General features: G+C 38.2%; 1 protein-coding gene across 5 annotated transcripts in view; it reads right to left on the bottom strand.

Moving 5' to 3' along the window:
• The window catches only part of LOC135113782 (gamma-tubulin complex component 6-like), a 50,362-nt gene that overhangs the window by 15,837 nt on the left and 9,184 nt on the right, over positions 1 to 25,341 (bottom strand). For 4 of the 5 annotated variants that reach the window (XM_064029395.1, XM_064029374.1, XM_064029368.1 and 1 more), the window contains exons 2-16: positions 16,306 to 16,565; positions 15,718 to 15,855; positions 15,010 to 15,146; positions 12,986 to 13,248; positions 12,397 to 12,562; positions 11,563 to 11,756; positions 8,924 to 9,068; positions 7,818 to 7,927; positions 6,968 to 7,078; positions 6,453 to 6,767; positions 5,907 to 6,129; positions 3,711 to 3,842; positions 2,802 to 2,901; positions 1,887 to 2,079; positions 64 to 1,195 (exon numbers count right to left, since the gene is read on the bottom strand). In XM_064029395.1, the coding sequence (XP_063885465.1) occupies positions 64 to 1,195; positions 1,887 to 2,079; positions 2,802 to 2,901; positions 3,711 to 3,842; positions 5,907 to 6,129; positions 6,453 to 6,767; positions 6,968 to 7,078; positions 7,818 to 7,927; positions 8,924 to 9,068; positions 11,563 to 11,756; positions 12,397 to 12,562; positions 12,986 to 13,248; positions 15,010 to 15,146; positions 15,718 to 15,855; positions 16,306 to 16,507 (3,561 nt within the window). In that variant the 5' untranslated portion in view covers positions 16,508 to 16,565. The remainder of the gene's footprint in view (positions 1 to 63; positions 1,196 to 1,886; positions 2,080 to 2,801; positions 2,902 to 3,710; positions 3,843 to 5,906; positions 6,130 to 6,452; positions 6,768 to 6,967; positions 7,079 to 7,817; positions 7,928 to 8,923; positions 9,069 to 11,562; positions 11,757 to 12,396; positions 12,563 to 12,985; positions 13,249 to 15,009; positions 15,147 to 15,717; positions 15,856 to 16,305; positions 16,566 to 25,341) is intronic. The other variant, XM_064029388.1, reaches the window with a different exon arrangement.

Genomic DNA, 25,341 nt, shown 5'->3' with positions numbered 1-25,341 from the left:
GAGTCACCTAAGCTCTGAGGCAGCAGGAAGGGAGCCACAAAAAAAAGAGAACACAGTCTTTACCTGGTCAATAAGGATGGGCCTCTCTTCATCTGGAGTGGTGAAGGCAGTGGAGGAAGATGTTGGCCTTTCTGAGGAGCAGGAGCGGAAGCTACAGGTGCTGGTGTTGGACACTTGTCGGCTGTACATACCATAGCCTCCTCCCTCCTGTAGCTCTGTGTCTGCCATGCCAAACTCTGTCTCCATGACTCGCTGTTTGTTCCTGGCAGCAGCTGAGGAGGGTATGGCTCTAGACCTGAGGATGTTCATGTTGTTCTTGCTGGCAGTGGTGGTCTGGTGGTACTCATTAAGCACCTTTTCCTTGATAGCTGCAGCCTGAGCACGCCTCTCTCTAAATTGAAGTACAAGTTCATTCAAGTTCTGGGTTGCTGTGTTGCTATGGTCTGAGATGTTCTGTTGCTGGGTTTCATTCTGGCTTGTTTCAAGAATAGTGATTGTCTCTGGAATGTTTGCATTGGCATCTGGAGATTCTGTGAGCATAATAGGGGGAGCATTCACAGTTTCAGTGGTGGTACCACTAGGGAGGTTGGCATTGCCATTGCCATTATCATACAAAATTGCCTCAATGGAGCTCTTCATGTAAGCATAGTTTTCATTTTCAACAACACTGCTCTCAGGAATTGTTTGTATCTTGGGGTCAGCCTCAAAATCTGGGAGATTCTCATCAAAAGGTGTATCCACAAAATCCGAAGATGTGCTCATTAAAGAGGCTGTCATGTCAGATACTGAAGAAACTTCCTGGTTGGGGCTCTCCTTCAGGAGGTCCTCACTCTTCTCAGTCTGAAGGTGGTATGGTGCAAAGGTACATCCCTTGGGCCTGTGCTGCATCTGTGAATCTGGTCTTGTATTCATGTTGCGTGGCCGCCTTAGAGCACCACCACAAAGGACCTGCTCCCGATCTGGTGTTTCAGGTTGTTCTGGCAAGGAATCAGGTGTTTGTGGTGATGCAAGATCAAGTATCTCTTCTTCCATATTCTTGGATGATGCATCCTCTGGAACAGGGGGCCAGGAAGTGTGCTGAATGTGATGCTTTCGGACAGCACTCAGGGAGCACCTCTGCATTCTCCATCTAGCAATAGCTTCAGCACGTTCTGCTTCCTTCATCTTTTGCTGGTAAAACTGCTCTACCTGGGCTCTGCGGATATATGTACATTCCAAAGGTAAATTATGGTGAGCTCAGATATTAAGCACAAATATTTTTCATACAAACACCATAAGGCAGTTAAGCCTTCATTCTTTCACTAGATCTTGATTAAACATATCATCTCTGTTAATATAGTTTCATAACTTTCACTATCCAGTCTTCTCACACCATAGGCATTTCTTGGGTAACTCATTTCAATAACCTTGATCCTTGATCTTGATGACATATTATAACTCATTCTCACCTGCATATGTGATTGCTATTACCATTATTCTATTACAGAGTTTCTTTTCTATCTCCATACTGTCATTTCTTTTATCACATTCTCAAGATTTCCAAATATTTTTTTCTTAATTTGAAGTTAGTACAAAATGGAATCTTGATAAATACATTAACTCATGATTTTTTTTTTTTCAGCCTAATTTCATGTTCTTGTCAACATTCAACTTTATAATACTGACTATCAAAACCAATCCTTTACTTTCATTCCTTCCAAACACCACATCTCACTTCCATTTACATTCCTCTTCAACTTTTATCTCTGCACACAACCTTATAATCTCTCTTTACATGAAATGCACTCTTCTCTCTTTTAGCAAACTTTATTAACTTCACTAATGCTTACTATTTTATCTCCCACTTACTGATGAATGATACAATAACAAATCACATGCAAACATACCTTAGGGCTTCTTCTTGCTCTATCTGTCTCTTCTCTATCTCTTGCTGTTCCTGAGCAATATTCCAGTCGTTTTCAGCCTCCTTCTCCTTCTCTTCTTGCTTTCTCTTTTCAGCTTTCAGCATCTCATCCTTCAGTTCCTTAAGCCTCAATGCCTTCTCTTCTTTCATTAACTGATTGCGCTCTTGCATCTTGCCTTTCAGAGAAAATTCTATCAAAACTATGTAAGATCATAAATACTACAGTATAAATGTTTTTCACTGGATAAGATTTAACGACCACAGGATCACTGTGGAATGATTCACTTCCTTGGAAAGAATTGCAGAAAAAATTAGAAGACAAGGAAGGCTTTATAGTTGCAATAAAACAATAAAAGAAAAAGATTTAATTGTATAATGTAAGGGATGCACAGGAAGAGAATGAGAGGACTTAAAAGTACAAGGGTGATGTGTGTGAAGATTTTTGCTATAAACTTAAGAAAGTGCCAAAGAATACTTATCAGGATCAATAAACATAGATGACTAACATATGGTATAAAATCCATGATCCTTGAAAAATTTAACTGGTCAGTGAAAACAGTATCCATACATGTTCTCACAAGTTTCCACAGACTCTATGTTATTACATGTTATGTAATAATCATCCAGTTCTCAGGAAAGCTGGACTGAATCATGTTGTGTCAGGATGAAATTACAATACTTAACAGATCTAGGAAAACTGCATCTTTATTAAGACAAGGTGAGACCACAATAAAAAATAAATGAATAAATAAAATAAAATAAAATAGATAAATAAATTAATAAAATAAATTAATAAAAAAAAAGAAAACCAGAAAATATTCCTGGAGTAAAGAGAACTGCATGAAATGCCTCACAATATGTTAACTCTATATCTACCAAGAAATTAGTTTCCACTTACTCTCTATCTCTCTGAGGGCAGCTGCATGCTTGTTGGAGGAGATCAATTGAAGCCTGTGTTTCTGAGCCTTTTCCTCATCTGCTTTCTGCTGCACTGTGACCTGAGACAAATGAAAAACCAAAATATATGCCACAATAACTCGCTTCACCTTTAATATAGGTAAACTGATTCATAATCATGAATTCCCAAACATATGTAGATTATATCTGCTAATCAAAATACATGAAATGAGCAAACTGCAAAACTAATTTTACAGATTAGTTTTCTTCCTTTTCTTCCTTCTCTTTTGAGAAGTAGCATCATACTTTCCTCCTTTGCTTTGTAATCCAAAAAATTTCTGTATCTGTGCAGTAAGGACTAAAGAAAAATATTACATGAAATCTTAAATCCATGAGGTGAATTGTGCCTTCATTAAGTTGAACATTCAGAAACCATACAAGAAATTAACCATAAGAGAAGGACATCACTTTCTCAATCATAAATAATAGAAATTAACCCCAGAACATCATAGTCATACACCAACAATGACCACTCCCATCAATGTGACACTGTCATTCTCATCATTATCAGAAGCTTGTACATACAAGTCCACTGCAAGACAAAAGCTGCTCAACCATCTCTTATCTGTCAAGTGCCTATCAATTCCAGGTTGCCCCCACAAAACTTAATTCTCATAAAGTATTTTATGAGCCCTGTCTTCTTTTAGCATCCCAAGAATGCCATCCCCTTACCCTAATTGTTCATACATTATCACTCACAGCATGACATGCTTTATCTACACTCACTCTCCTAATTATCATCAAGATGCCTAATCCACAACTTTCTCTTTTCATTTTTCCATGTAACAGTAATCAACATCTTGATCTGGCTATTATAACCAAGTCAATGTATCTGCTATTCCTGCCTCACCTGGAGTTGAGCTGCTAAGAGGTCCATGTTGGCAGAGTAAAGCTGACACTTTTCCTGCATGTGTGTCAGCTCCTCACCTGACACACACAGCTGCATGTGTGGCTGGTCATTGTTTCCTGCCACTAGGTAATGCTGCATGAAGAATAAATAGATTAATAAATATTATTTTTCTGTCCATAGATACTTGGGTTCACTGTTAGTTATGTATTTTTGTACAAAGTTTACTGTGTTGTATTCTTAACCAGTTTGTCATGAATGGTAGTTGCTGTTCCTTGTCTCTAAAATGGAAGTCATCAAAGTTGATGGTGTGATGTGCCAAGTAGTTGATATCTATTCTTATAAAAATGTTCTTCTCAACTGTATGTGGTAAAATAAATTGGATTCTGACAACTCACCTACAGACATAGCCACTGCTTGACTATGGATGTGGACCAAGGATGGGCATTTATATTAACAAGTGGGCTACACAACTGATTTTTTCCAATTGTCCTATATCAATAAATCCATCAATAATAGAATAAGCCAGTAAAACACCTATAAGGTAACTGATGAGCGAAGCTGTCAGTAATGAAATAGTGGAAACACCCCACACATCATGCACTTGGCTAATATTCAAACCACTCTAGCTAAAACTTTGTGAGAGCCAAATGGTTGCGCTGTATACTGTTGGATAGGAAATTTCATCCTGTGTTCTGCTCTTATTGAGACAAACAAAAGTTGGTGAGAATTGCAGAAAATTTATGTTCAGTTTATAAAATCCCATTCTCGAAACCCTTTTACTTTTGCAAGTTATCCATTGACTTTAGCCAATAAAAGAGATATTAGCATTTCAATAGCATTATGGTCTGGCCGGGCCACTCAAAATGAAACAATCTCCATAGAAAACTTCACTCCGCTCAAAATAAGATATCTTTTCAAAACATTTCTTCCCACTTTAGAACTACTAGAATCCACTAGTAATATGCTTTAAAAAATAACAAGATATATAATAATTTCATTCTGATCTTTCCTCAAGGCAAGAGAATTATTTCAATAATAAATCATGAGACACACACACACACACACAAACACACACACACACACACACACACACACACACACACACACACACAAAAAAAAAATAAATAAAAATAAATAAATAAATAAATAAAAAATAAATAAATAAAAAAAATTAAATAAACAAATAAATAAAAAAGAGAAAATAAATAAATAAATAAATAATAAAAATAAATAAATAAATAAATAAAAATAAAAACAAACAAATAAATAAATAAATAAATAAAAATAAATAAATAAATAAAATAATAAATTAATTAAAATAAATAAACAAATAAATAAAATAAAATAAAACAAATAAATAAATAAATTGTCAGCAATTACTGTACTTTTTTTTGTCTAGCTATACCTTTTAGGAGTTTGTATGGAGGGTATATTAAATACAAATTCATGTCATTGATTTTCAAGGTTATTGAAGAGATATGAAAGGCAAATATTCCTCTGTGATTTCCTTTGGTAAAATTTATTGGACTAAATTACTCTTTTCATTGCTGCAGTTTTAAGGATTTGCAAAGAGAGAGATACGTTGTTTATTGCTTTATTATTGCAGTAATTATCTGAGATTCTAATGAGGAAAAAATTGTGGAGAGGAAAAAAATTTGATTTTCAGATGGCATTTTTAGGATAAATTAATGTAAACAGATATGGTATCTATGCAATTGGTATTGGACTTATTCACAGTAGCTTTATTAAGCAAAAAGTAAGAGGAAAATTTCTTGTTAATTTAATTTATAGGGAGTACTAGTTTCTTTTTGCTAGGCATTATTAAATGTGAAAAAAGATTGTATTTATTCTGTTATTATTTTACTTATTTGTTGAGGCTTTATAAGGAAAACAATGACCAGGATAAATTTGTTGTTGAAAAAGGGAGGATCATTAAAGGCATCACTGCCAATTGCATGTTATCAGTTTAAAGAAACAATTCTCATAATCAAAGCAAAAATAAATATCCTTTAGTTTGTGAACTCTTAATTAGTTAATCTTAGACAATATTAACCACAAGTTTGTTAAATTCTGTGCCACATTTGTAGGTGAGGATATATCAACAGAATAAAACTCAGTCTAAATATTGGAACACACACACACACACACACACATACACCACTGGATACTCTTGACTCAGGAATGCAAATTCAGTACCTTTCTAGAGCACAGACGAAGCAAGTTGATGGTCTTGCCACAGACAAAGGCCTCCTCCAGCACATCCCGTAACATGGTGGGCACGGAGGCCTGAGGGCGGAGTGTGTAGCCTGAGGTCCAATAGGTACGATCCCTCCTTAGAAGAGCAGCTCCATTCACTTCGATCATGAACTCCAACCCAGGGTCTGAACACACACCATGGTAGATCCACTCCTCTAGGTAACTGCAAGACACATCCACACAATACTGAACTAACCTCCTTAATGCTTTAAAGTGTAACTTCATTATTAATCAAAGTACACAAAGGAATTTTCTTTGCATTATGTGAGCACTGTATGTTTGTGTTTCAATTTGCCAGATAAATTATTTTCAAGTTACTGTAAAAGTGACAGATAGGCTTTTCAAAAAATAAAAAATTAAGTATCTTATATACACTTTATATGTATATAACTGTATGGTAATGAATGCACAAGACTTTTGGTATATGACAATTTAAACAAAAAGAACCAGAGATATCATGTTCAAAGTGAAGACAAGGACAGTTACCGGAAGAAGGGAATACAGGAACTCCTAAAAATAGAAATGAGGAGAAGCAGACAGTCCCGGTCATTGGTGGTGGTCATACGGTTCAGCAGTTCCCCCAGCAGGCACAGTCCTCTTGGAAGAGCTGCATGGCTTTCCTCCACATTGCCCTGCTGCTTTCTGTTGGTGATTCCTGGTGCAACAGGCAGCTTGGCCTTTTTATTAGACAATGAGACTTTGCAGACAGATGCAATAAACTTGATCTTCTTGACTAGAGGTTGAGCTTTGTCCTGCAATGCTGAGAGGAGAGTCTCGTCCCCAAGAGAAAGCACCATCTCCCTGTAAGGTGTTAATTCAGCTTCCTTCAGTTTATATGCTTTATATAAAGAGTTTCTTTATGGTTAACAAACTTGAGATGGCTCTACAATGCCAGTCATTAACATGGTACAATTCTTCATTTATGATAATCCATGCCCAAGTATTCAAAAGTCCACATAGACAGCACACAAATATTTTTTGATGTCATTACCAACACATACCTGTGCACTTGCAGCACACTGGATATAGCAAAGGTGAAGGCCGTGAACACTGAGCCATGAATCAATAGTTGCTGGGTGTCAGACTTTGGTGTGGGAAACAATATTTCAAGCCTGAGAAAAAATACACCAGGGTTACTGATTCAATGACTTATCAATACAACAGAACAGAAGTATAGTGGTGACTCATAGTAAAAGATTAAAAGTTACTGAACTAAATTTGCCTACCTTAATCATTGAATTAACTGACAGCACAATATTAAAAGTTGCATTCTTATACATAAGAGGATAGAACAGGTACTACAAAAACTTGCTTTGCAATTTCATCTTAATTTTATGTATATTGTGAGAAGCTGGGAAAAAAAAAGGGGGAATTTTTCCTTAGTCACACACTGCTTGATCCATAGTTGTAATCAGACAAGTGATCTTTGGAAATCTTTTTTGGTAAATATGTTGGGTTGAGTTTAAGTTGTGGTAAACTTACATTATAACTAAATCAAAAAGAGTAATATGAAATGTATTTCACATCAATTATTACAATATGCCATGACATCATAACCCAAACATATAACAAGAGATGGACACCATACTGAAGAGAACACTGTCCTCATTGCTAGTAACATTATACAGTTTATCAGCTGGTCCTGTGCTGTTGGCTTCATAAAAAAAGTTAGCCACCACAAGGAGCTATCCACACAATTCTATAAGCTGGGATTAATACCAATTTGTTAAATCTCCTGTCAACCATTGATGAGTCTTATTCTAGTTGTGGCCATACTAGGTAGGGCTAAAATATATAGAGATGTGTTGTATAGGTAAAGTGAGTGAAAATAAGAAGAGTTACTGCCATTACCTGTGAACCAGTGTGCCACATTCTACAAGGGGCAGCAAGGAGCTTCGCAGTGCCTCTGGGGTGATGCAGGAGTGACACAGGCCTTCCCTAATGCTGAAACACTCCTCAGTCTGCAAGTGGAAGTTTTCTTCATCTTTAAAATATGGCAAATATTGAAATGGAAACTGTGTTGTTGCATTTACATAATGTTAGCAAACCTCTGTTCATCCTGCAAGCTCTAGAAGAAAGTAAGCAGTGGTGGGGGACCAAGATATTATTAATTCTCCATACATATAATGAAATATGAGCACTGTCAGTATCTGCAATTTATAAAAGTTAAGTTCAAATAAATCACAGAGATTTTTGAGCATGGCATAGGGATTTTATTTGTATTCTAGCTATATCGATGTATCAATTTTTTTTTTAAAGAGATATCTTAAAATTAATCCAAGAGAGTGCAATTATCTTTCTGCTGCTTACATTTTTATTTGATGTTTCCTTTCATATTAGGGAAACAACAACCCCACTATTCATGAGTCATATGGTACAAATATACTTTTTATTGCTATGATATTAAATGAGAGAGTTACAGATTTGATTTTTTTTTTCCATATTTTCCTGAAGCAAAAACTTTCAATGGAGAAATCCAATCCTACTCACAGCATAGTAAAATAAAACAATCAAGTGTAACTGTTTAGAATGTGGAGTGAAAGATAACTGTGGCTCTTTCTCCTACATAAGATAGGTAGTTTATATCTCCTGGGTACGAGGCACCCAGACTGAAAAACTATATTACATGGTGCAGTCAGCCTCAGGGACAGAGCCTTGGTTGGCAGTCTCCCTAGGAGATCATTCCAAAAGCAAACCTACTCCCTTTTTGAGAAGGACCTCCGGGGGAGGAAACCTGTTTCAAACACGTGCCATCCAATACCATTAGGGAAAATGCAGGTGCTAAATCAAATGTTCATGATAATGGTATCTCAATGGTGATAATAAATTAAATATTCTTTAGTTTTTATCTTTTAATTTAAAAGTATTCTTATTTTTATACTCATTTTTTTCAGTTTCACAATTTGCTGAAGTGATCAGTCTAAAGCACTGGACCAGAAAACACACTGAAAACTCACATCAGACCAAGGAAAGCTGTATGAGGGAACTCCAATCAGTAGGTAGAGGATGTCCTGGCACAGCTCCTTCATGGGCCTCACACACAGCTGAGGAATGGAGTGTCCACCTACGATGGACCACAATTCCTGGTACAGCAACCATATACTATTGGGAAACAAAGAGTTGTGTATAAGTGACTTTAGAGTACATCAGCACATTATTAAAAACATACCACACTGGTCCTCAAGTATACAGTCTATACTGTTCATGCAATGCATACTTAGGACTTCAGAATCAAGAGAAAAAATGGGTTTGTATTCAGCCAACCAATTAATTCTTTAACTTTTTGTCAAATAGTCTCTGATAAATAAAATTATTGGAGTCCTCATACATACACATACCCCCAGCCCCTCACCTGTGGCAACACTGGCCTCCAGTGAAACATTTTCATATTAATTAGGGTGAAAAAAAAGAAGGAAGACTGAAAAATTATAAAATAGATAACACAATTACAATAATAAATGTTTACTTCCCAGTTGTGTATTCACGAAATATAAAATTTACTTCACCATAGTTATATAACAGTACCTCAAATCACCAATTATGTGATAAGATTTCAGGATTATTGATAGAGAAATTAGTCTCTCTCTCTCTCTCTCTCTTTCTTGTCAGGACAGTAATGTAGACAATCATGAAGACAACAGTCAATTTTACACACACAACAGAGAGAGAGAGAGAGAGAGAGAGAGAGAGAGAGAGAGAGAGAGAGAGAGAGAGAGAGAGAGAGAGAGAGAGAGAGAGAGAGAGAGAGAGAGAGAGAGAGAGAGAGAGAGAGAGAGAGAATGTAATAACCAGAGGAACAGAAAGGAAAACACCTTAGATCTTTGGAGCATGATGACTGTCAGATTCCCAGGTCAATTTGATGCCTTTGTACTCCCAAGGAACTAAATGAATAATCAAATGTAGCTGATGTGCCATCTCCCCATCCCACCTCATCTTGTTCATTCTTATAATGCCCTTCCTCACCCTCCTTTTTCCTCTCTCCCTCTCCCTGGTTTTTGTAAGTTGTTTCTATATTTTGAAGTTAAATGTTATGTATGTATGTGTGTGTGTGTGTGTGTGTGTGTGTGTGTGTGTGTGTGTGTGTGTGTGTGTGTGTGTGTGTTTACCTAGCTGTGGTTTATGGGAGGGAAGTAATCTCATAGTATCCTGTCTCTATATCTATCCAGTTTGGTCTTAAAAGCATGGACAGTTACGGCATTGACAATGTCTTCACTGAGTTCATTCCATTTGTTCACACTTCTGTGAGGAAAACTATACTTTTTGATGTCTCTTTTGCAGTGAACTTTCTTCAACTTCTTACTGTTTCCCTTTGTACTCTGTGTGTCTAAATTTATAAAACATTCTTTCTCCACATTTTCCATACAGTTTTTCATTCTATAGATGTTTATTAAATCCCCCCTCTCTCTCTCCTATTTTCAAGGGTAGGAATTTCCAACATTCTTAATCTCTCTTCATAGAGATTAAGAATGTTGTGTGTGTGTGTGTGTGTGTGTGTGTGTGTGTGTGTGTGTGTGTGTGTGTGTGTGTGTGTGTGTGTGTGTGTGTGTGTGCACAAGCAGGTGTGTGTGTGTGTGTGCATGGGTGTGTGTGTGTGTGTGTGTGTGCATGTATGTGTGTACTTACAATCAGACTCCATGCTGCCAGCACCACTCAAATTCTGCAACTTGTGAAGACCACACTGCATGGAGCCTAGGTATATATAACAAGTAATAATTGTCCCAAGATATTATTTTTACCCTTGCACATCCTGCTGTAATTACCTTAACCCTAAATATTCCATAATACTAATATTCTCATATGAGGATTCACCAAACACAATAATTTTCAGGAACCTAACCATTGTGGTTGGTAAGGGTATGTAATATGCAGGTAATAAGTAATGATGATAAGTCATAATTATAATAATTATAAAAACAACAATGATTGGTAGCTAACAGTGCATGATTTAACTAGTTACCACCTCTGTCACCAATGTTAACTCTTCTTTATACTTTTGTATTTGTGTAGTCAGGGTCTGCATACCTGGGGAGACCAAATGTACTGTGGATGTGTAGGTCAAGTTTTTTTTATGAGGGAAACCTTTTTTTCCTTTAATTTTCTATATGTAAAGGAAGCTGGGCACTGTCTATATATTTGTAAATAGGCCCTCTTTTTTATACAAAGGAGTTGAGTATAAAAGGGTTCTGATCAGGCTAGTCAATCTAATTCCAAGGAAGTCTCTTCTCTTTGGATATAGTTTATATAGAATTAGAAGTTCTTGAGTTGCAATCTTTCTTCCCAAAGGTCACTAGGTAACAGTGTATGCAGTAATCTTACAATCACATATCTTGGTATAACCTCATTGGCTACAGTGCTGCTACTGTACAAAGAATAAACAATAAAAAATTACAATGACATAAGAATTCATGGTACATAAAAGAGGACTAAGTTATGTGATAACCAGAATGGGAGAATGTGTATATGAAATCAGTGAGGAAAGAAATTCTAATGTAGCACATGTATAAACATCTTAAATAATTGTCTGAATAATTTTCTGATGAGCCATAAGAAAGACAAAATTATAGAAAAAGAAATAAAAATAAAGGAAGGATCTTACTTGTGTGATGTCTCTGCTCCTGCCTCAGAAATAAAGGGTTTCTCTTTGGTTTCAGGGATGTGCCCAAGGTTGGCCCAGGTACGGCGGTTGGTAAGGGGAAGGGCAGCCAACACGGCCTCCCAGGGATCCTTCTCATCCCCTGGGGAATGGCTAGCAGCAGAGTTGGAGGAAGCATAACCCTCATCACCCCCTGCCTGGAATGCCAACACAAACCTCAAAGCCTGACAATTTTTCATGTGTATTTATGGAAGTGCAGCATCCAAGCTACTGATAATTACCAAGAAGTAATAATGCAACTAACAAGTATGCTGAAAAATCAGAGTTAATTTAAATGGAAACATGATAAATGCATTAAACATCTGAATAGAAAGTATTGTCACCACCTATAGTCTAAAGCTTTAGGGCATCCATACAACTTAACTTCTTAATGTAATAGTATTTTAAGGTAGTGCTGTTTTATTTCTATACTCTTCATCAATCAATCTTATGCATCTACAACAATCATATTGACATTTCACCATCTCTGATACTCTCCTCTTTTATCAGATTTTCCAACCCCATAACTGTTCTCTCATTCTCTCAGCCTCATTATTTCTCCTCCTGTCTTCTCATCCTCTCAGCCTCACTAGCACTCCTTCTCATTCTCTCAACCTCACCAACTACCCTCCTGTCTTATTCTCTCAGCCAAACCAGCAATCCTGTCTCTTCATTTTTTCAGTGTCACTAGCCCCTCCTGTCTTCCCACACTCTCAACTTATGTAGAACACCTTTTTTTCTGTACCTTCCATCCCCATTCTCTCCTTACTTTGAGCAAACAGGTGGACAGTGACTTACACCACTGTTGCATGAAGGAGAGATGGTCTTGGGGGCAGTGGTTGTGGTGATTGAGGACAGGCTGAAGGGAGTGTAGCCTTCAGCATTGTTTGGCAACTTAGGAAGGGAGAGAGTCATGTGGGGAGTCACTTCTTTCTTAGACTCCTGTAACAGTGCTCCCAACACCCTGGCAGAGAAAACAGTAGATATAATCATTATGCTATATTTTTGCCCTATAGGAAAAAAATGTTTAAGGTTATTTGCTTCCACAAAAATATAAAGCATCTAATTAGATGCCCATAAATCACTGAGTTAACTGGTAAATTATATGTCTAAATATTTGTAATTTTGTATATCAGGTTGACATCTGCCTTAAGAAGGATAATTCAGGCACAAATATGAATATGCACATATTCATATTTGTAATCCCATTCATGAATATTCCCTTACACTTAGCCTCTATGAATTACAGCAACTCTACAGTTTCAATCTTAAATAATGCATCTTCTCATAATTAATTAGTCTGACAAAATTCCTCATCCACTTATTCTCTTCACAGATCTATGAGCTTTCAAACTAAATTTTCCCAAAGAAAAAGCAGGAGACTTACTTTCCCTTTGCTAGGGAGACCTTTTCCCCTGTGAGCAGAGGGCTAACCCCAGTGCCAGGGGGTGCTCCACTCAGCCTGATCATTTCCTCCACATCATAAGGGTTGGATTTGCCTGCTGTGCCTTCGCTTCCTTGTGGGAGAGACATAGGAAGGTGGGTGTACAGAGAGGAAGGAAAGGAAGAGTAAGGACGACCACACTCAGCTTTCTGCAGGAATGTATCACCATACTGTAGAGGTCCCGAGGGGAGGAAGCATGGAGCATTCTGTTGAACAGATAAAGAATAATGATTACATTTAGCCAATGACCTGGTAGGGAAGCAAGTGATTAGTAATCTGTGTTGTTATAATGATTTCAAGAAATATATATATCTACATGCTTGATTTCTTTCTTTTAGATCAAGGATATATATATATATATATATATATATATATATATATATATATATATATATATATATATATATATATATATATATATATATATATATATATATATATATATATATATATATATATACAGTGGAACCTCAGTTTTCGAACTTAATTCATTCCTGAATGCCGTTCAAAATCTGAAATGTTCCAAAACCGAAACTATTTTTTCCATAGGAATCAATGTAAAATAAATTGATCCGTTCTCAGACATCTGTCCACCATGTCTTAACAGGTAATGACCAACGCTCCCACCGCTAAGATGGCTGCTCCACAACATCTCCAGTTTTGAATTTTCTTTATCCAGAAAGGATGTATTGAATGAACTTTGTGACACAGAACTCATCAAAAGATATTGTTTAGACCATGCAGGCATTCTCTTTGTCACCAATCAAGTGAGGGAAGCCTTACAGAGTGACAAAGAGAGGAGCAACTCACTCACTGCCAAAATGAAGGTGATAACACTTAGACATCTTGCTGCTGGGAAAAGCTACTGGGAAAATGCAGTTATGCAGTAGTGATGGCATTGTAGGTCACAGAGAGAGCAAGTGGAGACTTGGGATTACTTCTGAGCACCAAACCTTGTTTGTTTACACCGAGATTCTCGAATGGGATCACATTTAACTTATTTCAAAGATTGAATTACTGTCTTATCCTCTGTGTCTCTCTTCCAAATATAAGGAAAAATTAAGGAAATATTTATAGAAACTTATTAGTAATAAATGGCAGCTTTAGATATGTCTTGTAGTATTTGAAATCAAGTAACTTAGTTTGAAAACTGAATTATGGTGCGGCAACTGAAGCAATTGTGAGTTAAAATTTTTTTTTCGAAAACTGAGTTGTTCATAAAGGGAGGCATTCGGTAACTGAGGTTCCACTGTATATATATATATATATATATATATATATATATATATATATATATATATATATATATATATATATATATATAGAGCCTACGTAAGGAATATAATGATGTATGCTAATAAAACACAGGCAGTGAAGAAGAATGTTATCTGGCTAAAATGAATAGAAATGAGGATGTTTACATGGATGTCTAGTGAACTGAACAAAAGATTTGGGACGAGAATCACTGATAGTAAACTAAAGGAAAGTAATGAACCTCAATGTAACATTTTGATGGTAAGATCATATTGAAGTGGTCTGTGCATGTTTTGAGGCTAGTCAAGTTTTATTTGAATTAAAAGTTTTTAGACTGAAAAAAAAAAAAAAAAAAAAAAAACTTGAAATTCTCATTCCATCATCATCCCAGTTAGTCTTAGCAAAATTTATTTCATATAAGTAAATATAAGATAGGACAAGTGAATTTCAAAATAGCAAAAGGCTTTTAAGTCCTAACAAGGCTGTTTGATTTAATGATATAACTTCACACTAACTATAGTAGAAAGAAGAGGATTGTGTAGTCTATAGCTATTAGTATTTATGGAAGAGAGTAAGATGTTATGCTGTGTATATGTAGTGCAGGTGGAGACACAGCATGGAGGATCAGAGGTGGTGCTGGTGTCTTGGAAACACTGGTACACAAATGTTTGTCATAAAATCCTGAAGGAATCCAGGGTATGCGCACCACCCACCTTCTTCTCCTGGACAATCCTGGGCCTGAGCTCTGCCAGGATGGGCTGCTGCATCTCCCCCTCTGGCCCACCCTGACCCTTCAGAGCCACCAGAAACTTCATCACCGTCCTCACATCGCTCCCAGCCTCCAAGTGGCCTGGAACATTGCCTTGCTTTCATTTTGTGCTTTACCAACATGAGTTTTGGGTGTGGAACCATGAGCGTGTATGTACCTCTGTTGTGGTTAATTTGTTTTAGTTAACATTATTACTACTATGGTGTGTGTTATTCACCTACAGTCATCTGCTGGTCACCCAGCCAGCCATTCCCCTACGGAAAGAGCTAAGAGCTCATATTGACTGATCTTTGGGTAGGACTGAGACCACTCACACACTACACACTGGGACAGTGAGGTCACAACCTCTCGGGTTACATCCCATACCTACTTGCTGCTAGGTTAACAGAGGCTATACATTGGGAGGCTCGTCCATTTGCCTTGCCGTGTCTGGGACTTGAACCTGGGCCTTTTCGGTTGTGAGGTGAGCATACTAACAACTACGCTACACAGTGTGTGTGTGTGTGTGTGTGTGTGTGTGTGTGTGTGTGTGTGTGAGCCATGTTTCATATACACAAATTTTTCTTCTATTTACTTACTCAATACACATTTCAATCAGGATAAACCAATATGATATGAGGAACCACACCGGCATTATCTTCCTCCCCCTCACCTCCTTCCCTGAGAGCATGCAGGCAGCCATCCAGTGCATTGCCATCATCATAGCGTCGCTGTTGACGCAGGACATGGGTGTGCCAGATCACCTCCTCCAGCTCATTCAGGTGCAGACATGACCTCTCCCAGGCATGGTCTGTGGGGGGGGATGTGGGTGGGGGGGAAAAGAGAGAGAGAGAGAGAGAGAGAGAGAGAGAGAGAGAGAGAGAGAGAGAGAGAGAGAGAGAGAGAGAGAGAGAGAGAGAGAGAGAGAGAGAGAGAGAGAGAGAGAGAGAGAGAGAGAGAGAGAGAGAGAGAGAGAGAGAGAGAGTTATACATTCTGCAATACTATCCTGTTTTAAATCAAGCTACTGCCTTCCCAAGGACTTCCAGTCACCTGTCAGTTGCTCTTCTATTCCAGCAAAACTTATCTCATTACTCAAGCCGGATCTCTGTCTGTCCTGTCTTTTTTTACACATGTGATTAAAGAACCATGAAAAAAGAAAAGAAAAAAAAATGCACACACACACACACACACACACACACACACACACACACACACACACACACACACACACACACACACACACACACAAACGTCTAATACCTTTCCTGTGGGAGAGCAGTATGGAGTAGACAAGCACCTTCAGCTTCCCTTTGAAGGCCTCCTCTTTGTCCCTGTCTCTCAGGCGGAACTGACTGAAGGAATCCTCCACAAAGTGAGTCACCAGCTGCTTCACCAGGCTGAGGGTACTATCCATGTTGGGTGAGGTGGTGGTGGTGGGGCCATGAGTAATGGCTTCCCTCATGGACCCAATGGCAACAGGGGGTGAGGCTGAGTGATCTGCATTGTTGATGGCTGCTACTCTGAAGGAAATTAATTACCACTAGGATCAGTAGCATTTTTAAGCTCACCTACCTGCTTGACAATCTAGTTTTCCAGTACAACACATTACTTATAAAGGATGATAATGATTTCCAGAAACCTGCAGGAGTTTGTGTGCCAAATATACTTGACAATATTACTTCAAGAGACCAACACTACAGTTGAAAAAAAAAAAAAAAAAAAAAAAAAATAGCTAATAACAGATATTCAATAAATGTAAGCAGCTAATAAATACTTCATATAATACAAAATAAAGCTGAACCATGTACATACATGTAGCACAAAGGTTAAGAATAATGAACACACACTACTGTTACTGTACTGGTCACTGAGGCAAGTACTTATGTGCTGTACATGTCAGAGCTGCTGTACATTTCACACACTTTCATTTAGTTACTAGGTTATTCTGCATAGGACAGAATTCTTTAATCTGTAACGCAAGAAAAGGTGGGGAATAAGATTATAAAACGGACATTCTTTTCCTTTGCTCTGATTCAGTGAATGTTTGCTTAAACTAGAGCTTATGCCACTTATTTGAAGGGAATATGAAGATTAACTGAATGCAAATTAATTTCAAGTAATCTAACAAATCTATGAACACAATGATTTTCCTATATGGTGGGCATTCCAGTGTGTCAGAATCAACACCTACAGCGTGACAGCAGGTGAGGACAGCTGTACCAGCCTGGGTATAGTTGAGATGTCCCCAAAAAATTCTTATTTATAATAAATGAAATTGTGCAGGAGTGTAAGATTTTTTACATAAATATATATCCAAAGGCAATCTTGCTTACGTTGCCTTGAAACGTCACGTCACTGTCATGCTTTCATGCTTGACGCAGAGCATGACGTAGTCTCGGGAGTTCCTATGCCAAACTTCACACACAACTCAATAAACTTACCACCTGAAAATGGATCCCGTGGGAGAAGCTAAACGCACCAACATTGTTTTCTTCCCCCTAACGTTTTTATTCATTACAGGTGCAGGAAGGGCAAAAAGTTCCCAGCACACAGCGAGTTAATTCTTTTGTGCAGTTCATGTCTTTGCACACTAAGGAAGGCGGTGGTGGGCCGGCAGGGAATCAATACCTAGAGCCTTATTACTCATCGCCTTCGCCTTTCAGTGGCAGATAACGTCCCGTCTTGTCAGAAATTCTGCACCTCACACAGACACACACACTGACAGCCTCCTTCCCCCCACCTCTCTAATTATGAGAGAGAGAGAGAGAGAGAGAGAGAGAGAGAGAGAGAGAGAGAGAGAGAGAGAGTTTGTCAGCGTGTTAGTTAATAATTCTCTCTCCGGATGTGTGTGTGTGTGTGTGTAATCTTTGTTTTCATATCTATCCCTGTGTTATCGATTATTATTCTCCTTTCTCTGCCAGTTCTTTTCTTAGCTATACTAGTAGTCTATCAGTCTCACTCAATCAATGCCCCGTCAGCTTGTCTAAACATCCCAACCACCTGTGTGTGTGTGTGTGTGTGTGTGTGTGCGCTGCGGAGTTTTCCTCATAAAATATATAAATAGCTCAAGTTCGTTCAACCCCAGGAGAACTCAATATCCTTGGCGGCCTTCAACACGTGCATGGTAACAAACATGCGAGGGGCGACTGGGTTCAGATTAAACACAGGAGGAGGAGGAGGAGGAGGAGGATAGCTTGCCGCGTCAGATTATCGAGTGATTCTTTTACTTCCCTTCTACTCCCATAGTCTGCTATAAACACTCACTCCTACGAGTTTCTGAATTAGTGTTGTGGCCCTTCTTCATGTTGCATATAGGTCACAGATGAACAACGATTACGTGCCTGCTTTAATGGCGGGTCACAATGGCACCATGAAGAGAAAGGCCCGCATCATGAAACTCAATGGACTCTCATAAAGCCTGCTTTCAAAGGCCACAGAGATGTTTAGTTAGGTTCTCGTGAGTGCATTCCTCATAGACTATGCAGGTAAAGTATCACTGGAATCATGAAAACATTCCTGAGAATACAAATAACTTCCACCAGATTTAAAGTAGTCGGGATATGACGGCAGTTCGTTTGAGAATCTGGTGCAGAGAGAGGCCGAGAAGGAGAAAATCGACAAACCCACATATTAACTCAATCATAGCTTGAAAAAAAAAAAAGGGACAATGTTAACAGATCCTGTAATATATTGTACATAGTGCCGATTATTCATATTTTAGAACAACTTTGGCAACTCTACTAGCTTTCAAAATTCTGCACATTCAGTTTCACAGAGATAGTAATGAAAGCTATACAGAAACTTTATTACCTCTTCCCTGTTAACCTGTCCTCTGTTACGGCTTCTCTTCAATCTTCATAGAATGGCCTGGTGTTAGTTGGAACTGCAATATCTAAAAGCAGCAAAAAGAATAATCGACAACCTCTTAGTATCAACAGTTATATTTTCTGCTCTGTATATTCGTCTAAAGTTACTCATATATACAGGAGAGTGTGTTACTCGAATATGTAGAAAAAGTGCAACAAACTCATTAGTAATCAAAAGGTTAACATGGTGGAGGAAGGAGGCGGAGGAGGAGACAAAGAAGGAGAACCCATGAAACACCGCAGCAATATGCCTCCACTAAAGTTTCGAATTTGCATTTTAGACGCATCCCTTATTTCTGGGGCAATGTCAGCCTCTCTCTCTCTCTCTCTCTCTCTCTCTCTCTCTCTCTCTCTCTCTCTCTCTCTCTCTCTCTCTCTCTCTCTCTCCTACTACTACTACTACTACTACTACTACTACTACTACTACTACTACTATTACTACAGCCGTTCACGTTCCACACCAAGGCAAGATCATGAAGCAAGTTGAAGGGCAATACTCATAGTAACACAGGAATGATGATGCAATAAAGTGAGACTCATTCCTTTAGTGCCGCAGTGAATCAGTCTTTCCTGTCCACTCACAGCCCCACACCCAGCATGGCAACCCACCCACCCACACACACACACACACACACTACGAGGTGTTATGTGGAACAGTCTACAAGATGTGATAGCAGCTAGGAGTACACATGAAAACACACACACACACACACACACACACACACACACACACACACACACACACACACACACACTAATAAATAAATGAAGGGCATACAATATCAGGAGACAAAAAATAATAATTAAATACGTAAATAAATAAATAAGAGCAGAAGATAAGGACGACACACACACACACACACACACACACACACACACACACACACACACACACACACACACACACACACACAAATAAAGAAATAGATAAGACCAGAAGACAAGGACACACACACACACACACACACACACACACAAAGAAATAGATAAGACCAGAAGACAGGGACACACACACACACACACACACACACACACACATAAATAAATAAATAGATACAGAAAACTAGGACACACACACACACACACACACACACACACACACACACACACACACACACACACACACAATCAACCAGACCACAGGTGTTAACATGGCGTATTAATCACATAGGCATTTCCTTCAGTGATGAATGTAACCTCTTCAATAATTGCCTCAGCCGCTCACCTGACGCCTCTCAACTGTCTCCAAACCCCCTGGGGCTCTGAGAGTGGCTTTCATTCCTTCTAGTTTGTATACAAGGATATAAAAATATCTAATGTTGACCAACACCAGTCGTCCGTGTCTCTTTACTTGTTAGCTTGTCAAATGGTTGCTTGACTAGTTGATTTTAAATAGTAAAAGAACGACAAAGGATAATGCAGTGACAGTTAAAAAGCTGGCGGTGGTCAAACCAGAAAAATAACTAAATGAATAATAAAAGAAAACCAAATGAATAAATGAATGAGAAACTAGACATATGTTTAAATATTAATTTCGCAACTTCCGCTGGTCATTTCCTTTACAGAGAGGCACGCCTCACTCTGTTTCTTTTTCCTTCACGACTCTTCACCTGGTCGGAGATCAAACTACCTTCTCTATAGATCACACGTTCTACACCTAGCCACTCTATTTGCCATTAATCTAAGGAGAGGTAATGGAGCAGCTCTTCACCTTTACCTTTACTCTTGTTGTCAGTGGCCCTGTTACATACGAGTAATTACGTATGCTATTGTGAATTCACAGTTATCCTCCCCGTCGATTTTTATCACAGAATGAGGGGTTAATTTTCAAACAAGAGAGTGAACACAATAACTATTTTACATTTACCTGCTTTTCCATACACGTCATTATGATTACCTATACAGCTGCTGCCATACATTTTTGTTTTCGTAGTAGGCTCATGTGTCGTGGTGTTCCCTTCTCCGTTGCCGCATTCTTAAACATTTTAACTATTGTCACTACTATTATTCTTTCGCTCTGGAGAGGATGACTGGTTAGAGTCCCTTTAGATCTCCAATGATAGCTTGATAAGAGGCATACATTATCAATGGAACAAAGAAGTCATAAGAACCTGACTAATCATCTGTGTGGCTTTTGAAAACAGGTGTTGAAAGAAAACAAAGCGTTTCAAAACACGGGGCTCCAAGCCGCCACACCTTCCCCACACTGGTCAGCAGCGAGACAGTCACACAGCGTCACATCTCCTTTACTCGACATGTTTTCCTTAGCCTGTGTTCCGTTTATATTCGTCTTCTTTTCTCTTTGCCTCTTACCATCAACCAAAACATACCTAACAATTCATATATGTTTCCGCATTATGTTTTGCTTTGTTTAACATGTTTCGTTTTATATTCTATGCTTTTTATCTCTCTCTTAGTATTCATATATATTATTTTTAGAGTGGCAAACTCTTTTACATAATAATAATAATAATAATAATAATAATAATAATAATAATAATATCTACAAAAACGATGATGATAAAAATAACAAAATAATAACAATAACATCAATAATAAAAACGATGGTGATAACAACAACAACAACAACAACAATAATAATAATAACAATAACAACAGCAACAACAACAACAACAACAACAACAACAACAACAACAATAACAATAATAATAATAATAATAATAATAATATAACAGGAACACAAATAAGAAAAACTCTCTCTCTCTCTCTCTCTCTCTCTCTCTCTCTCTCTCTCTCTCTCTTTCCATTGACTTATTCATACACTTTTCCCCACCTCTCCTCACCTCCATCCCCCGTCTTATCACTTCCCACGCAGAATCTCAGTGCATCCTTCTTACGGTGCTTTATATTCCATCAAACGACACTTTCCTCTTCCTCTATTCTTTCCTCGCACTTATATTTATTTACATTATATCGTCCCCACTGACACTGGCTTATCTCTTCTCAGTGCTGTTTAATCTTCATCCCTCGTTTCCTTCCTTTCGCTCTTCTCAACACGTATTTTATATTTTACTCTCTTCTTTCTACGCACTTACCTGTGTTATATCCTCTTTCCTAGACACTGGTTTATCCTCCTTTGTGTTTCGTATAATCCTCCAAGAGTTTATTCCTCCAGGTCTTCTTATTTTCTTTCTCCGCACATTCTCTCTTATCCCTCGCTCTCTCCACCTAAGCTTATGCTCCTCAGTAATCTCAAGGTTTATCACATAAGCTTAGCCGAGGTGATGAAAGGAGTCAGTGTTATGAGCTAATAATTTTACCTCACGAGAACGTAAGAAAACAAGGAGACAGCAAAGGGCCAGTTGAGCTACACGAGTCAGTACCTCTTGCGTGTCTAGGTACTCGTACAGGGCTGTGTTCTGAAATCCTTTGTGTTCAAATGAGACTGTTTTTAAAGCCCACAGAGATTATTATTAAGTCATCAATAGTATTTTCTCCCATTGATGATATCGAAGGGAGGTTTCAAGAAGCTTATCCTCTAAATTTGTATAACCCTTTTGGCCTTGTTTTTGCGACTGGCACTCGTTTTTTTTTTTTTTCAAAAAAATTTTGTTGCCTTTGGTCAGTGATCCTCTTACACAAAAAACATAAAAACACTCTAGTAAACCTCAGTAACTCCCATCACAGCCGAAGTAAGACACCAGAACATTTGTGAAGACAGTTCCAGCAGTTGCGGAAGTCCTAATATTGTCCATTAGTCCATATATTGACTACCATTCTATCTATAACACGGAAATCCCTGAACTTCAAGACATCAATGCTTGAGGAAACTCCACTGTGCATTTCTATTACCTTTCACCTAACTTTCTTCGAACACATCAGAGGGACAAGCACACGTACGCCGATTTGGGGACAAGGCAAGAGAGGCGAGATTGAGATGGTGCGGGCATGTCAGAAGAAGGGATGAGGCATATGTGGGAAGAAGAATGCTGGAAATGGACCAACCCAGCAGGAGGGAGAGAGAAAGATCAAAGAGGAGATTTATAGATGCAGTGAAAGAAGACACGGAAATGGTGGGTGTGACAGATGAAGGCACTGAAGATGCAGCGTATTGGAAAAGAATGATCCGCTGTGGCGATCCCTAATGAGAACAGCTGAAAGGAGAAGATATGGCACTACGTGAGCGGCTGATTAATTAACTGATGGGGTCGACGAAAGCATCAGCGAATCAAATACGTAAGGTGGCTTAAATTTCCTCAACACTTGCATATTTTCCCTCTTCTTTCCTTTTATAATTAATATTGCACCACTTTATTTTTCCTACCATATTCATGTAGATATTAGTTAACAATCTCAAATGTCTCCCTGTGCCTTACCTCAACTGCACTTACGAGACTCTAGTGATTCCTTTCAGTGTCTTCAAAGGAGTTTTCAGAATTTTGTTAAGTCAAACTCTAATTTTGCGACATCTGAGGAAGCAAGAAGTAGTAGTAGTAGTAGTAGTAGTAGTAGTAGTAGTAGTGATAGTAGTAGTAGTAGTAGTGATAGTAGTAGTAGTAGTATAGTAGTAGTAGTAGTAGTAGTAGTAGTAGTAGTAGTAGTAGTAGTAGTAGTAGTAGCAGTAGTAGTAGCTAGTAGAGTAGTAGTAGTAGTAGTAGTAGTAGTAGCTAGTAGAGTGGTAGAAGTAGTAGTAGTAGAAGGAGAGAGAGAGAGAGAGAGAGAGAGAGAGAGAGAGAGAGAGAGAGAGAGAGAGAGAGAGAGAGAGAGAGAGAGAGAGAGAGAGAGAGAGAGAGAGAGAGAGAAAAACGAACCATGAAAAAAAAAAAAAACAAGAAAACCAGACATTGTGTGCCTTCAAAATGTTCTTAAAAGGACCCAGAGAACTCCAAAACCCAGGCCATTGGTATTACACTGTTCAAACCTCCAAGCAATATTTCCAGCACACAGCAACGAGTGTTTCCATAGACAACCACGATTCATTACCCCACTGACAAACAACAAAGGCGACAAAAATTCACCACCTAGTCACTACTTAACCTAACCTAACCTGCAGTATTCCACAATCGATATATCCACTGATTCAAAGCGACGCAACAGGTGGGTCATTAGGCGGCCGAAATGAGCAATAGGTAACTCACGATAAATATTCAGTTAAAGAGGGAATATTCAGTTACGTAGTAAATATAAAGTCTTAAAATGTGGGTATTTTTTTATTTATTTATTTATTTTTTTTTTTATCAACACGTAAACTGAGATATATGCTCTCTCTCTCTCTCTCTCTCTCTCTCTCTCTCTCTCTCTCTCTCTCTCTCTCTCTCTCTCTCTCTCCTTTCCCCCTTCTACTTCTACTTCTACTTCTACTACTACTACTACTACTACTACTACTACTACTATGACTACAACTTCTTCGAGTGCTGAATCTAATCCTAAAATATGTTCGCTTCTCCTTTTTCCACGTCGTATGTCTCTCTCTCTCTCTCTCTCTCTCTCTCTCTCTCTCTCTCTCTCTCTCTCTCTCTCTCTCTCTCTTCCTCTCCCTCCGTAATTCCAGGGACGTGCCAGAGCGTTGATGGACTCTCTCACGAAGTTATCTCGTATTCGCCTCTCTCTCTCTCTCTCTCTCTCTCTCTCTCTCTCTCTCTCTCTCTCTCTCTCTCTCTCTCTCTCTCTCTCTCTCTTACATCTCAATTTACGTATCGTTAAAAAGTAAAAGCAAAAAAGGAAGAAATAAAAAAGGAACCAACCCACGAAAAAAAATAATAATAATGTCGGGTTAGTATTTAATCTTTTTAGGTCGTGTGGTACAATTCCTTTCATATGTTTTAATTTAAATAAACTACAAGAAGCGTTTAACTCATCTACTTTTTTCTTCTTCTTTTCAGTTATCTTTTATCGCATCATATCTATTTTTTTTTCCTTCTCTGTCGTGAACTATATATAGATATTGACGTATTGTAATTCATATTTGCATGTAGTGTATGAAAAGTAGTATTTGTTACATCTTCATAGTATCAATACTACTATTACTACTACTACTACTACTACTGTTAAGAACATACGATCATAAGAAAATAAGGGAAGCTGCTAGAAGCCACCAGGCCTCAACGTGGCAGTCCCTATATGAAAGATGCCTACCTATTTCCACCTATCATTAACATCCACAAACTTATCTAATCTTCTCTTAAAAGCTCCCTAATGATTTCACTAACAACCTGATTACTGAGTCCGTTCCATTCATCTACCACTCTATTTGAGAACCAATTTCTTCATATCTCTTTCTTGAACCTAAATTTTTCAAGCTAGAACCCGTTATTTCTTGTTCTATCTTGATTACTGATCGTGAGAATTTTGCTTACGTCACTTTCTGCTGTCATTGCTACCACCACCACCACCACTACTACTACTACCGCCAGCACCACCACCACCTACCACTATTGCTACTACTAGCTACTTCATACACTACTACTAC

The sequence above is a fragment of the Scylla paramamosain genome, chromosome 2 (genome assembly GCF_035594125.1).
Source record: "Scylla paramamosain isolate STU-SP2022 chromosome 2, ASM3559412v1, whole genome shotgun sequence".
NCBI classification, from domain to species: Eukaryota; Metazoa; Arthropoda; class Malacostraca; order Decapoda; family Portunidae; genus Scylla; species Scylla paramamosain.
Note: the sequence above shows the minus strand (reverse complement) of the source record. Positions and strands in the feature narration are given on the sequence as shown.